This window comes from Stegostoma tigrinum, chromosome 20, assembly GCF_030684315.1.
Source record: "Stegostoma tigrinum isolate sSteTig4 chromosome 20, sSteTig4.hap1, whole genome shotgun sequence".
Classification (NCBI taxonomy): domain Eukaryota; kingdom Metazoa; phylum Chordata; class Chondrichthyes; order Orectolobiformes; family Stegostomatidae; genus Stegostoma; species Stegostoma tigrinum.
This window is the reverse complement of record NC_081373.1, coordinates 57,971,987-57,988,309: the sequence shown is the minus strand read 5'-3', so window position 1 is coordinate 57,988,309 and position 16,323 is coordinate 57,971,987. Positions and strand designations below refer to the sequence as shown.

General features: G+C 44.2%; 1 protein-coding gene across 1 annotated transcript in view; it reads left to right on the top strand.

Moving 5' to 3' along the window:
• Window positions 1-638: 638 nt before the first annotated feature.
• Window positions 639-16,323, top strand: part of stox1 (storkhead box 1) — a 58,408-nt gene continuing 42,723 nt past the window's right edge. The window contains exon 1 of the mRNA XM_048551467.2: window positions 639-1,012. Coding sequence (XP_048407424.2) covers window positions 685-1,012 — 328 coding nt within the window. The 5' untranslated portion in view covers window positions 639-684. The remainder of the gene's footprint in view (window positions 1,013-16,323) is intronic.

Genomic DNA, 16,323 nt, shown 5'->3' with positions numbered 1-16,323 from the left:
GGAGAGAGGGGGAGGCGGACCAAAGATGGAGAGAAAAGAAGATAGGTGGAGAGGAGAGTATAGGTCAGTCCAGGGAAGACGGACAGGTCAAGGATGAGGTCAGTAGGTAGGAAATGGAGGTGCAGCTTGAGGTGGGAGGAGAAGATAGGTGAGAGGAAGAACAGGTTAGGGAGGCAGGGACAAGCTGGGCTGGTTTTGGGATGCAGTGGGGGGAGGGGAGATTTTGAAGCTGGTGAAGTCCACATTGATACCATTAGGCTGCAGGGTTCCCAAGCGGAATTGCGCTTACGCCCGTTCATAGCACGCCCCCCGGTTGCTATGGTTCTGGGTGATTGACAGCGAGAGCCTCGCCCTCCCGGTTGCTGTTGTCCTGGGCGATTGAAAGCGAGCCTCGGCCCACCCTCCAGGTTGCTGCGGCTCTGGGTGATTGACAGCGAGTGTCCCGCCCTCCCGGTTGCTTTTGTTCTGGGTAATTGACAGCGAGGGGCCCGCCCTCCAGTTTGCTGTGGCTCGAGGTGATTGACAGTAACGGGCCCGCCCTCCCGGTTGTTATTGGCTCTGGGTGAATGACAATGACGGGCCCGCCCTCCCAGTTGCCATGAATCTAGATGATTGACAGCGAGGGGCCGGCCCGCCCACCAGGTTGCTAGGCAGCAGCGTCCAGCCCGGACTCCGGAGAAAGGAATGTGGAGCGGGATCGGGGAGTCGAGACGTGCTGCCATGACAGTGCAATTGGCCCAGAGCTCACTTGCAATGGTTTTGGGGCTCCGGGAAGCGACCTCGGGGCCGGACATGAGCGGGCAGCAGTTGTTAGCGGAGTTGAAAGCGGAGAACCGGCGCAGCGTCTGGGATGGGCGGCTGGTTCAGGCCGTATCTGGCCTAATGCTCCTCGGCTGCCTGAATAGTTCAGTGTTATTGCTGGGCGGCAGCGCCTCACACCTCCAGGTCCTCAGGGAAGCCTGGAGCCGGAGAGCGCTGAGGGCACCCCGCGGATTCCGCATCAAAGCCATTGGTGAGTGTCAAAGAAAAACAGGGAGAAGTACGATGCGGGGCGGGGGGGTGAGGAGAGAGGAGCGAAGGGTGGAGAGAGGAGATGGGGCAACGAGAAGAGGGGCGAGGTGGGAGAGAGGCGCGAGGTAGGAGAGTGGAGCGAGGGGGGTACAAGAAGAGGGAGAGAGGAGGGGAGCAGGGGGAGAGAGGTGAGGTAGAGAGGACGGGGAGGGAGGAGCGAGTTGGGCGAGAGAGGACCGAGTGGGGAGAGGAGCGAGGTAGGAGAGAGGAGTGAGGGGGGAACGAGAAGAGGGAGAGAGGAGGGTGGGGAGGGGAACGAGAAGAGGGAGAGAGGAGGGTGGGGAGGGGAGGGTGGGGAGAGGAGGGTGGGGTGGGGAGAGGAGGGTGGGGAGGGGAGGGAGAGAGGAGGGTGGGGAGGGGAGGGTGGGGAGGGGAGGGGGAGAGGAGGGTGGGGAGGGGAGGGGGAGGGGAGGGTGGGGAGGGGAGGGAGGGGAGGGGGAGGGGAGGGAGGGGAGGGGGAGGGGAGGGTGGGGAGGGGAGGGAGAGAGGGGAGGGAGAGGGGAGGGTGGGGAGGGGAGGGAGAGGGGAGGGTGGGGAGGGGAGGGAGAGGGGAGGGTGGGGAGGGAGAGAGGAGGGTGGGGAGGGAGAGAGGAGGGTGGGGAGGGGAGGGAGAGAGGAGGGTGGGGAGGGGAGGGAGAGAGGGGGGGGAGGGAGAGAGGGGGGAGGGGAGGGAGAGAGGGGGGGGGAGGGAGAGAGGGGGGAGGGGAGGGAGAGAGGGGGGGGGAGGGGAACGAGAAGAGGGAGAGAGGAGGGTGGGGAGGGGAGAGAGGAGGGTGGGGAGGGGAGAGGGGAGAGAGGAGGGTGGGGAGGGGAGAGGGGAGAGAGGAGGGTGGAGAGGGGAGAGGGGAGAGAGGAGGGTGGGGAGGGGAGAGAGGAGAGGGAGAGAGGAGAGGGAGAGAGGAGGGTGGGGAGGGGAGAGAGGAGAGGGAGAGAGGAGAGGGAGAGAGGAGGGTGGGGAGGGGAACGAGAAGAGGGAGAGAGGAGGGTGGGGAGGGGAACGAGAAGAGGGAGAGAGGAGGGTGGGGAGGGGAGAGAGGAGAGGGAGAGAGGAGGGTGGGGAGGGGAGAGAGGAGAGGGAGAGAGGAGGGTGGGGAGGGGAGAGAGGAGAGGGAGAGAGGAGGGTGGGGAGGGGAGAGAGGAGAGGGAGAGAGGAGGGTGGGGAGGGGAGAGAGGAGAGGGAGAGAGGAGGGTGGGGAGGGGAACGAGAAGAGGGAGAGAGGAGGGTGGGGAGGGGAACGAGAAGAGGGAGAGAGGAGCGAGGGGGAGAGAGGAGTGAGGGGAAGAGAGCAGAGGGAGAGGTGGGAAGAGAGTGGGGGTAGGGTGGGGAGGGGTAGCTGATAGGAGAGAGGAAGAAGTGATGCAGATACTAGCGGGGAGGTAAGGCGGGAGACCAAGCCGGGGCAAGGTGATAGAGGTAGAGCAAGGAAGAAAAGATACAGGATCAATGGGAAGAAGGAGAAATACGGGATGATAAAGAAATAAAAATAACGGAGAAGGAAAGACAGAGATTGAGAGGAAGAGAGAATGAGATGGAAAAAAAAGGAGGGCACCAGAGAAGATAGACAAACACGTGAGTGAAAAGGGAGAGAGAGCGCAAGAAGAAAAGCGTTAGGGTTGAGAGGAAGTGAACAAGAGATTGGTGCGCGAATGAATGAGAGACAGAGCAAAGTGGGAGAATGATACACAGAAGTGAAAAGGAGTAAGGATTAAGATCGGCAAGATGACTTTTAACATATGTAGGAATCTTGGGATTTATGATCAGAAGTCGATCAAAACTTGTTCTTCCTTCTTTAATTTGTGTATCTTGCTTCATGTTGCCGTCGCTGACTTTCACACTATCTCGGGATTAAAGCTGGAATTTTGTGTTCTGCCTGTCTCTCATACTACATCAGGCAGTGCATAATATATATTGAACATCCAGGAGGTCTGGAGTTTTACCTTTATAGTGAATTGTTCTACACCTACAGCCCATTTCTGCAATTAAATAAAAAATGCAAAGGAGGCAAAACCCTCTTTTTATTTTTGTAAATCATGATCCATGTCTGATTTAGTGTGGTTCTCATTAATTACCTTTCGCACTCTGTTGTCATGAAAAGACTAGGATAAAACAAATTGCAAAGACTACTTAAATTGTCAATTAACTAATGAATGAGAACCACACCAAAGCAGACATGGATCATGATTTACAAAATAAAATAGGGTTTTGCTTCTTTTGCATTATTTCTGAAAGTGTTATTTCTCCAAAGCAAACTTTTGGATATGGGGGAGCATATATTCACTTACACAAACTATCGTTCTCTGCTGTGAATGGCATGAAATGATGAAGATAAAACAAATTACAAAGACTACATTTAAATTGTCAGTTGTATGCGGAGATGAATAAAGGTTCCCTTTATCCAAAAGTTTGCTGTGGATATGTAGTACCTTCAGAAATAATAATTCCTGTAAGAGCAAAATAATTCCCCAAAGGAAAAAATGGAGAGAATAGAAAAAAATTGGACAGTACTTGAAAGAAAGGAATATTAAATGGAAAATGAGATTAGATCAAGTATTGTGGGTGTGGGGAGTGTGACAGACTGTGTTGGAATATTTTATTAATTGAACACTTGGGAAATCAAGTGTTAATATCCAGTTGGTGCAGAATTCACTAATTTGAACTAGACATAAGTTAGTGCAGTAGAATTGGTGAAATAGTGCTGTGAACTTGTGGTCTTGGTTCAAAATACCCCATTCACAAATAGTGTTAAGACTTGGTCTCTAAGGTTAAATTACCTGTTGACATTCAGAGCTTACAATCAAGAATGTAGAACAGGTTGATACAGATATCAAGAATAACCTAGAAGGACCAGTTCATACACTCTCTAAAAATCAGCTTTTGTGTAAAATCAGTTGACATAACAAGGAGTATCCCCTCAGAACCCAGTTCAGAGGAAAGGTCACCAGAATTGAAATGTTAACTCTGATTTTTTTCTTCACAGATGCTGCCAGAACTGCTGAGTCTTTCCAGCAACTTCTGTTTTTGTTCCTCATTTACAGCATCTGCAGTTCTTTTGGTTTTTAATCAGTATCCCCTCACTGTTTCTTGCCTTGATATCAGTTACTAATCATGACCCATTTTATTTGGCAAACACTTTGGAAACAGGATTTCACTATCGAACATTGTTTGTAAGAATGTCTCTGAGGAACTCCAATTTACAAAGAGCTTTTCATCTGACTGCCTGCTCCTGATGTTTGGTGAGGAAACTAAACTTGGTGGACCATTTTACTAACACAATGCTCTAGGCTTGATTTGTCATTGCAGGTTTTCTTGTCCTCATCACTTTCTTAGTGAGTGCGCTGCTTCTTGCTGGCATACAGTTACATGGCTATGAGCCATCAGGGATGTCATTGACATGGCTGGTCTTTGTGAGCAAATGAGGCCATTGTCAGCAATGAGATAGAGGTTATACTGCAACAGTGCTGTAGTGCAGAATTACAGTCAACTCTGCTAAATGAATTTCGTAAAATGTTTTCTCTCAAATTCTCCAACTTTCTCTACTTCTTTCAGCAGAGTTTGTGAAAAGTCATCTCTCCTCAGCTGAAGTTACTGTTCAACTGTATTTGATGGGACTCTCCTGCCCCTACTTCATTCTCTGAGTGGTAGGGATTCCCTTGTCTTTGCCTTCCGTCCTACTCAACTATATATTTACTAAGTTAGTCAAAATTTACCTTACTTGCAAAATGATCTCACCCCCTCCCCTCAAGCACATCTTCTCCTTTGTATCTACCATCATACCCGTTCACTACATAGTCAAGCACTTATTTGTTCTTCACCACCGAACACACTTTCCAGGTAAGGTAAGAAATCATGTTCACATCGAACATAAAACAATACAGCGGAGGAACAGGCCCTTCAGCACACTATATCCACACCAACCATGATGCTATCTAAATTAATCCCACCTGCCTGCATGTGGTCACATCCCTGTGTTCTCTGGCTGTTCCTGTGTCTACTTAAATGCCTGTTAAATGTTATCTGTTTTGTTTCTGCAACTACCACCTCCACAGGCATCACATTCCAGTTACCTACTACCCCCTGTGTAAAAATACTTCCTTGCACATCTCTTCTAAATGTTCCACCTCCCCTTAAACCTATGCCTCCGAGTATTTGACATTACTACACTGGGAAAGAGACTCCAACAATCCACCCCATCCATGCCTGTCAATTTTATACACTTCTGTCTGTTCATCCCTCAGCCTCCAATACTCTCATGAAAACAATCAAAGTTTGTCCAGCCTCTCCTTATAGATACATTCCAATCCAAGCAGTATCCTGGTAAAGAGGTAATGGGAACTGCAGATGCTGGAGAGTCCAAGATAACAAAGTGTGAAGCTGGATGAACACAGCAGGCCAAGCAGCATCTTAGGACCGCAAAAGCTGATGTTTTGGAGATGAAGGGTCTAGGCCCGAGACGTCAGCGCTTGTGCTCGAAGATGCTGTTTGGCCTGCTGTGTTCATCCAGCTTCACACTTTGTTATCCAGTATACTGGTAAATTTCTTCTGCACTGATTGCAAAATCGCCACATCCTTCCTACAGGGCGTCATCCAGAACTTTGCACAATGTAGCCTGACTAAAGCTTTATTCAGTTGCAGCATGACTTTGCCAACTTTTATATTCAATTCCCTGACCAATAAAGGCAGTATGCTATATGTTTTCTTGACTACCTTATTACACATAGGGTCCATGTACATAGCTCCCTGAAAACGGAAACACGAGATCCCTTCGTATATCCAGGGTGCAGCCATTTACTGTATACCTTCCTTTTGCATTTGACGACCCCCGCAATGCCTCACCTCTCACTTGTCCCAATTAAACTCCATCTGCCATTTCTCCGCCCAACCTTTCAGCTAATTTATTTGATATCTTACCTCACTACTACAAATTCACCAATTTTTGTGTCATCTGCAAACTTATTACTCAATCTACGTACATTTTTACCCAAATCATTTATGTATGTATTACAAAAAACAGAGGTTCCAGCACTTGTATGCAGTTCTTTTTGTTTTTTTAAACAGCATTGGTTAATCTGGGGACTTCACCTGTCGCAGAAGAAGATAACAAAGTTCTCTGTCAAGGCCTGAGCAATTGTCTCCTTAAGTATCCTGGGGTAGAACTCGTCCAGCTTTAGGGACTTAACTGGTTTTCAAGGCACCGAACACCAACTCCTTCTTAACTTAGGCAGCCTTAGATTGTTGGCAAACTAATCTAGGATTTTCCTAATCGCTGATATTTTATCTCCTGCTCACAGTGTACCCTTTATGTTGCAGGAACCAATATGCCAATTAGGTGAACAAGGTGCAGGAAAGTTTGACAAATTGGAGTGTATTTATTGTTTTCAGGTTGCAGCTCTGAACACAGAGCATTACAAAATTGCTTTCCACCTGTAAAATTGTAAGATCTTCATGTATTGATGTTTCATGTTTAAGATCTCAGCTAGGAAATCTGCCAGGGTAGTATCAGAATGTTTACTGAACAGAAAGAGGCGTTTCAGAAAAAGCAGTCTGTTTGTACAAACGGACTGAATCCCTCCCTCACATTCAGCAGAGAACCAGAAAAATTTACTAGCATAAGTTTAATTCAAAACACATGACTGTAGTCAGATTTTACTACAATTTAATGTTTTAACGAAGATATGTAGCTTGGGTTGTGGTTGGAGTTGTTGGTTGGTTCGCCATAAAACAAAATCAAAATGGATCTGCTTTGTGTTTATCACTTTTTCATTGGTTTACATATGGTTCTTGGTGTTTGATTGCCAATCTGTCTGTTCAATATTTCTGTATTCCCTTTATTCTCAGTAAGTCTGAAAAAATGTTGCAGATCCAATAAAGTACGAACATGTACATTATCAAAGGTTTGGCCCACACAGTGTGTAACAAATAACCACATTATTTGTCGACCTCATCTGTTTGACAAATCCTGCAGGAGGCCCCTCTTTTTGAAAAAAAACCTCCTTCCTTTCTGCAATCACTATGGTCATGTATGTTTAATTGTGGAATATGTCACTTACTGTGTTATATTATGAATCAACTCTGTAATAACTCTCTGATCTAATTACCATAAAGATAGATGTTTCAAACCCTTTGGAAATAAATTTATCAGTGACTTTGTCAGCTTGTAACAGGTATGGCACAATGGAACAAGTTGATTTCAAACACAAGGAAAAATATCAATTTGTCCAAAACAGTAAACGCCATCTAAACCCAACTCTTATATGACCCCTGTTGAAACTGAAAGCACTACTGCTGACTAATGCAAATTTTTTTTCACTTATTCTTTTTTTTAATGGGATGTGGGCATCACTGGCTGGCTAGTATTTATTGCCTGTCCCTAGTTGCCCTTGAGAAGGTGTGGTGAACTGCTTCTTGAACCGCTGCTGTACACCTGCTGTGGGTTGACCCACAATGTCATTAGCAGGAGTATTCTAAGATTTTGACCCAGTGACAGTGAAGGAACAGTAATATATTTCCAAGTGGGGATGGTGAGTGGCTTGGACGAGAACTTGGAGGTGGTGCTGTTCCCGTACATCTGCTACCCTTGTCCGAATTGATGGAAGTAATCGTTGGTTTGGATGTTGCTGTCTGAGAATCTTTGGTGAATTTCTGCAGTGCATCTTGTGAATAGGAGGCACTGATGCTACTGAGCTGCTGGTGGAAAGAGTGAATGCTTGTGAATACTGTGCCCATGAAGTGGGCTTCTTTGTCCTGGATGGTGTCAAGCTTCTTGAGTGTTGTTGGGGCTGTACTCTTCCAGGGAAGTGGGAGTATCCCTTCACACTCCTGACTTGTGCCTTGTCGATGGTGGACAGACTTCCAGGAGTCAGTGGTTAAGTTACTCACCACAGTATTCATAGACTCTGACTTGCTCTTGCAGCCGCTGCATTTATGTGGTGGGTCCAATTGAGTTTCTCATTAATGATAACCTCTGGGATGTTAATAATGAGGGCTTCAATGATGATAACACCAAAGTTTGTTTGCATTACAGATTAAAGCACATGGGATGAAATGTAATCTACTGAATTCACGTGTGACGAACAGGCATAAAACAGAATTAAAGGTGTCATTCTTCCACCGGCAGGATGAGACCTGTGAGGTTACTCAAGGATCAATACTTGGATTCCACCTGTTCACTTATTTGGACATGGGACCAAATGTAATTTTTCCACTTTTACTGATATTGCAAAACTAAGTAAGAATGTGTGTTGTAATGAGGACGAGAAGTGATTTTGAGAAAATCTGCACAGGCTTGGGGTTTGGGTAAGATCATGACTGTTGGAATATAATGTGGAAAATTTGAGGTTATCCACTTTGATGTGCTGAATATTTCTTAGGTGGTAAAGGTTAAAAAGTCTGTATGTAGAAAGGGAACTAGACATTCTTGTCAATAAGTTACTGAAGGCTAACATGCAATTACAGTAAGTAATCAGACTAATATGTTGGCTTTTATCACAAGAGATTTGAGTACAGGAGTAGCAAAGTCTTGCTTCATTTGTGAAGAACCTTGGATAAAATGTATCTGGAATGCTCTGAAAATTACCATCAGAGGGAACACACAAAGGTTGAGTAGGCTTGTTCCTGGGATGATAGAGCTGTCCTATGAAGAGATTTTGGGTAAACTGGACCCAGAGAATTCTCTAGAGACTTGAAGAATGAGAATGAAACTTTGAAAATATTTAAAGGGATAGACCGAGTAGATACAGATGAGTTGTTTCCCATTGGCTGGAGAGTCCATAACCAGGGGACACAGTTTAAAAATAGTGGGGTGCCACTAAGATCTGTGATTTGGAGAATTTTCTTTTTACTCAAAGGGTTGTGAACCTTTGGAATTCTCTAACTCAGAGGGCTATGGAAGCTCAATCTTTGAGAAAGTTTAAAGATTCAATAGATTTCTAAATACAAATGCCATCATAGGTTATGAGAATAACATGGGAAAAATCCATTGATGAGGATGAAGAGACGTGATTGTATTCAAAAGCAGAGCAGGTTTAACGAGCTGAATAGATGCCTCCTGCTCCTGTGTTTGCACATAAGCATTCTCCTATCTTGATCGTTCCCCAAGTGCCAGTGCAGATGTTTAACTAATTTCAAAGTTTTTTTGAGGACATCATTAAAGTGTACATAGATAAGCTGTAGAGCTGGGCTGAGAGGTGGCAAATGGAGTTTAATGCAGACAAGCGTGAGGTGATGCACTTTGGTAGGAGTAACTGGAATGCAAAGTACTGGGCTAGTGGTAAGATTCTTGGTAGTGTAGATGAGCAGGGACATCTCGGTGTCCATGTACACAGATCCTTGAAAGTTGCCACCCAGGTTGACAGGGTTGTTAAGAAGGCATACAGTGTTTTAGCTTTTATTAATAGAGGGATTGAGTTCCGGAACCAAGAGGTTATGGTGAAGCTGTACAAAACTCTGGTGCGGCCGCACTTGGAGTATCGCGTACAGTTCTGGTCACCACATTATAAGGAGGAAGTGGAAGCTTTGGAAAGGGTGCAGAGGAGATTTACTGGGATGTTGCCTGGTATGGAGGGAAGGTCTTACGAGGAAAGGCTGAGGGACTTGAGGCTGTTGTCATTAGAGAGAAGAAGGTTGAGAGGTGACTTAATTGAAACATACAAAATAATCAGAGGATTAGATAGGGTGGATAGGGAAAGCCTTTTTCCTAGGATGGTGACGGCGAGCACGAGGGGGCATAGCTTTAAATTGAGGGGTGAAAGATAGAGGACAGATGTCAGAGGTAGTCTCTTTACTCAGAGAGTAGTAAGGGTATGGAACGCTTTGCCTGCAACGGTAGTAGATTTGCCAACTTTAAGTACATTTAAGTCGTCATTGGACAAGCGTATGGATGTACATGGAGTAGTGTAGGTTAGATGGGCTTCAGATCGGTATGACAGGTCGGCACAACATCGAGGGCAGAAGGGCCTGTACTGTGCTGTAATGTTCTATGTTCTATGTTTCATTGGAGGTGGCTTTACATGATTAGCACCTGATGCTTGGTTCTGACTTGCCTACTGCAAAAATAAATAAAGATGATTTGGAGCCCAAAATGAATCCAAGCATTATAGTAACGAGGAGACTATAACGAATTATAGTGTTAGGCTCCTGAAGGGTTAGTACCTGCATCCTTGTTTTTCACTCAATCAAGCAGTAAGACAATGAAAGCACTTTTTCCTGTTTGCTATATAGTAGCAAATACTTCTCCTTACCCTCAAAGATTTTAAAAGGGCTTCCCTATTTCACCCGATGTGCACCTCCTCAGCAGGTACGCCTGGGATTCCAAAGTTGAAATTACCTTCTAGAGTCCAGAAATGGATCTTTTCTCCAACAACTTGCTTGCATAAAATCTGCTTACTTGAATATTCTTGTTGGCAAAATATTTTGAATGTTTTTGAGAAATAAAATTGCAAGCCCTTTCAGTGCAATTAAATGCCTTTTCTTGTACTGTATGCAATTCAAAATGGTGTAATCAAGTCAAACAGGACTGAATGTCATGCTAATGTACAATAGCAACACGAAATGGCACAGTTTGTGACATTAAAGAAGAACATAAGATAAGCAAGAATCAGATATCCAGCCTGTCACGTCTGCTCTGCCTCAACCTCACTTGCCTGCCTGCTCCCCATTAATACTTTGACCTATTTGTAATTTAAAAACCCTTCCATCTTCTCCTCAATTTACTTCAGACTCCCAGCACTCTGCAGTAGTACATTCCACAGATTTGCAATACTTTGAGAGAAGTAATTCGTCATCATCTCTGTTTTAAATTTTCCAGCCTGTACCCTAAAATTATGAACTCTTATACTAGATTGCCCCACAAGGGGAAACATCTGTTCTGATTACTTTGTCAATCCCTGTTAACATCTTATATTACCTCAAGCAGATCTTCTCTAATCCTTTTAAACTTTTGCAAGTAAAGGCCTAAACTGCTCAATCTCTCCTCATAAGACAAGTCTTTCATCTCTGGAATTAACCTTCTCTGAACTGACTCTAATACAATTTAGTCCTTCCTCTTGACAGGGGGCACTGTACACAGTACTTCGGATGCAGTCTCATTCCAATGCCTTGTACAACTGCAACAGTACTTTGGTTTGAAGCTGGATGAACACAGCAGGCCAAGCAGCATCAGAGGAGCAGGAAAGTTTGACGTTTTTGGTCGAGACCCTTCTTCAGAAAGATTTTTTTCTCGACCCAAAACGTCAAACTTTCCTGCTCCTCTGATGCTGTATACCGTGTTATCTCAGATTCTCCAGCATCAGCAGATCCTACTATCTCTGTAACAGTACTTCCCTGTTTTTATACTCCATTCCTTCAGCAATAAATGCCAACATTCCATTTACCCTCCTTACTACCTCCTGTGCCTGTATAATAGTTTTCTGCAACTCATGCACAGGGACACACAGATTTCTCTGCGCTGAAGCATTTTGAACAAAGAAAAATGCAGAACAGGAACTAGCACTTCGGCCCTCCAAGTCTGCGCCGATCCAGATCCTCTATCTAAACCTGTCGCCTATTTTCCAAGGATCTGTATCCCTCTGCTCCATTCCCATTCATGTATCTATCTTGATACATCTTAAATGATGTTATTGTGCCCACCTCTACTGGCAAAGTGTTCCAGGCACCCACCGCCCTCTGCGTAAAGAACTTTCCACATATATCTCCTTTATATCTTTCCCCTCTCACCTTGAAATTGTGATCCCTAGTAATAGAGTCCCCCACTCTTGGAAAAAGCTTCTTGCTTTCCACCATGTCTATACCTCATGATTTTGTAGACCTCAATCAGGACCCCCTCAACCTCCGTCTTTCTAATGTAAATAATCCAAATCTACTCAACCTCTCTTCACAATTCAACACCCTCCATACCAGGCAACATCCTGGTGAATCTCCTCTGCACCCTCTCCAAAGCATCCACATCCTTTTGGTAATGTGGCGACCAGAACTGTATGCAGTATTCCAAGTGTGGTTGAACCAAAGTCCTATACAACTGTAACATGACCTGCCAACTCTTGTACTCAATGCCCCATCAGATGAATGAAAGCATGCTGTTTGTCCTCTTGACTACTCTTTCAACCTGAGTTGCCACCTTCAGGGTACAATGGACTTGAACGTCCAGATCTCTCTGTGCATCAATTTTCCCCAGGACTTTTCCATTTACCATATAGATCGCTCTTGAATTGGATCTTCCAAAATGCATCATCTTGCATTTGCCTGAATTGAACTTCATCTGCCATTTCTCTGCCCAATTCTCCAATCTATCAATATTCTGCTGCATTCTCCAACAGTCCCCTTCACTATCTGCTACTCCACCAATCTTAGTGTCATCTGCAAACTTGCTAATCAGACCACTTATTCCTGCCTCCAGATCATTCATATATATCACAAACAACAGTGGTCCCAACATGGATCCCTGTGGAACACCACTGGTCACTGTCCAGTTAGATAATAAGTTGTCCTTTTATTCTTCCAACCAAAATGGAAACTTCATACTCACCCACTTCAACCTCCATCTCCCATTCACTTAACCTATCCATAGCCACCTGGAAATTTCTTACCTCTTCATTGCAGTTTACTTTTTCACTTATTTTAGTGTCATCTGTGAATTTGGCGATAGTCATTAATCAAGATTGTAGATAGTTGGGGCACAAAGACCAAACCCTGTGGCATGCCACTAGTTACACCTTAATAGTCAGAAAAAAGACCCATTTATTCCAACCCACTGCATTCTGCTGGTTAGCCAGTCTTTTTTATACAAGCTAACATATTACCCCTAACTTGGTGTGATTTTATCTCATGCATTAACGTTTTGTGCCATTCCTTCTCCATATCTTGTGGAAGTTCAGATATACTGTATCTACAGGATCCCCATTGTCCATTTGGCTTGTTACATCCTCAAAAAAACTCTAGTAACTCAGTCAAACAAAATTTACCCTTCATAAAATCATGCTAACTCTAATGGATTACATTTTGTCTTTCCAAATGGCCTGAATGACTTCCTAATAATGGATTCCAATAATTTCCCAATGACAGATGTTAAACTAACTGGTCTTTACTTTCCTATTTTCTGCCTTCTTCTTTTTTGAATAACATTAGCATTTTTTCCAATTCACTGGAACATTTCTAGAATTCAGGTAATTTTGGTATATATGACCAGTGGATCCATTACCTCTGCTGCCACTCCCTTTAAGACCCTGGGATGTGGGCCATCAGGCCCTGTAGACTTGTCTACCTTAATCCCAATCGTTTGTTCAGTACAGTTTCCCTTTTGATGGTGATTGTTTTAAGTTCTCCGTTTTCTATAATCTCTGTGTTGCCTGTTTCTATTGATTTGGTTTCTTTGTCCTTCACCTTGCCAACTGAGACAAAATATTGATTTAGTGACTCTGCCATTTGTGTTCTCCATTATTAAATCTCTAACTCCATTCTCTAAGGGATCAACATTCACTTTAGCTAGTCTCTTTCTTGTTGTATAGTTAGAGAAGCTTTCACTATCCCTGCTAAATTTTGTCCTAATCTTATATCATAATTATCATCTTTCTTTTAAGTCACTGCAGATATACACGGCCTTTGTGAGGCCACATCTTCAGTGTTGTGCGCAGTTTTGGTCTCAGTCTGTGGAAGCACATTCTGAGGGAGTCCAGCGAAGGTTCACCAGACTGATTCCCAAGATGGCAGGACTGACATATGAAGAAAGACTAGATTGATAGACTTGTACTCACTGTAATTTACAAGAATGAAGGGGGATCTCATAAAAACATATAAAATCCTGATGGGACTGGTCAGACTAAATACAGGAAGAATGTTCCCAATGTTAGGGAAGTCCAGAACTAGGGGTCACAGTGTAGAAATAAGGGGTAAGCCATTCAGGACTGAGATGAAGAAGAATTCCTTCACTCAGAGATTCATGAACCTGTGGAATTCTCTACCATAGAAAACTGTTGGGGCCACTTTGTTAGGTATATTCAAGAGGAAGCTAGATGTGGCCCTTGCAGCTAAAGGGATCAAGGGGTTTGGAGGGAAAGTGAAAGTGGGATCCTGAAATCGGATGATCAGCCATGATCTTAATGAATGGTGGTGCAGGCTCGAAGGCCAAATGGCTTATTCCATGAATTTTTTATGTTTCTATGAGGGGTGCCAGAGGACTGGAGGACAGCTAATTTGGTTCCATTTTGTAAGAAGGCTGATAGAGTTAGACTGGGGAACTATAGACTAGTAAGTTTCACATCAGTGATCAGAAAACTTTTGGGGATAACAGTGAAGGAGAAAATTAATCTCCATTCAGAGAGGCAAGATTTGACGAGAGATAGACAATCGTACCTTTGTCAAAGGGAGCTCATGCTTAACAAATCTGGTTGAATTTTTCATGAAGATGCTCAAATGTGTATGATTAGTTTGGGCAGTTGATGTAGTTTATATGGAATAAAGATCATAAGAAATAGGAGCCGGAGTAGGTTGTTCAGTCCCTCAAGTTTGTTCCACCATGCAGGTTTGATCCAATGTTCCTCATGTTCCCTTTCCTGCAATTTCCTCATAACTCTTAATTTCCCCTACTGATCAAGAGTCTATCTCCACCTTAAATATATACAAAGACTCTGTAACAAAGAGTTCCAAATACACTCAATCCTCTGAGAGAAGGAATTCCTCTTCACCAAGTTAATGCTCCTTTATTCAGAGTCTATCCTCACTGGTGCTAGACTTCCCCTCTTACACTTTGACCCCCAAGAAATATGGGCCAACATTTCATTTTTCGTTACCTGATGCACCCGTGTGCTAGCTTTGTGTAGTTTCTCTCCATTTAAACAAAACTCTGTACTTTTGTACTCCCTTTTAAATGAACAACTTCACATTTTCCTACATTATACTCCTTACTTTGTCAACATTTTGGCCACTCACTTAACCTATCAATATCCCATTCAACCATGCAAAATTGATAAAGATCGTAAAAGCTCACGGGATCCTGAGTAAATTTACAAGTTGGATCCAACATTGATTTAGTAGCAGGAAACAGAGGGTGGTGGTAGAAGTTGTTCATGTGACTGGAGTCCAGGGTGCATTGGCATACAGTAGGGATCAGTGCTGTGTTGTAGATGAGAACGTGTGGGGGCCAGCGCTGTGATAAATATGAGGCAATGCACTTTTGAAAAAGGAACAAGACCAGGAAATAATTGATGAATGGCAGGACACTAAGGATTTCAAAGGAACAGAATAATCTTGAGGTCCACAGGTCCCTGAATGTGGCAGGACAGGTTAATATGGAATACTTACCTTGATCAATCAAGGCATGGATTATAATGATGAAGGGTCTAGGCCTGAAACGTCAGCTTTTGTGCTCCTGAGATGCTGCTTGGCCTGTTGTGTTCATCCAGCTTCACACTTTGTTATCTTGGATTCTCCAGCGTCTGCAGTTCCCATTATCTTTGATGGATTATAAGAGCAGGAAGGTTATGTTCCAGCTGTACAGAATTTGTGTTCTTTGTTCAGTTCTGGATGACCACACCATAGTAACGGGCAGGTGCAGAGGAGATGTTGTGTGAGATGGAGCATTTCAGCTAGGAAGAGATATTGGAGGAGCTCAAGTTGTTTTCCTTGGAGCAGAGAAAGTAGGGAGGAGTCCTGATAAAGGTTTATCAAGGACGAGGGATACAGATAGAGTATAGAAGACAGTTTTTACCCTTAGTTGAACGGTAAGGAACAAGGGGCCATTCTTTTAAAGTGATAGGCAAAAGGTTTGGATGGGATTTGAGGAAATATTTTTAACCCAGAGAGTGGTGGAGGTCTGGAATGCACTGCTGGGAGGCGGTAGAGGGTAGTTAAGGCCGGTAATTATTAAAATGTACTTGGACGAACCCTTGAAATATGATAACATTCAAGGTTATGAGCCTCTTACATGAACATGGAGCGAGTGGAGATAGGCCTCTTCAGTGCTGTATGGTTCTATCTATTCTTTCCATGCTTTGACAGATAATTATCCAAATAATGACTCTCAGGCCATTTGCAGCAGTTGAAACCCTGGTGATCTCAGACCTTGTCCCAACTGTCTCCCCTTTTCACTGGTTTGAGCTGTTTGAACTTTATGGATCTGGGGATCTTAGAAGGACTACATGTTGTAGTCTAGCCTCGTTGGAAAATAAACCACTTGATGTGGATTACTGTCAAGACTTTAATTAATCTGTGACTACAAGCATGTCCTCCCTGATGCCCCTGCAAAAGCCATATCAAGCAAAGGC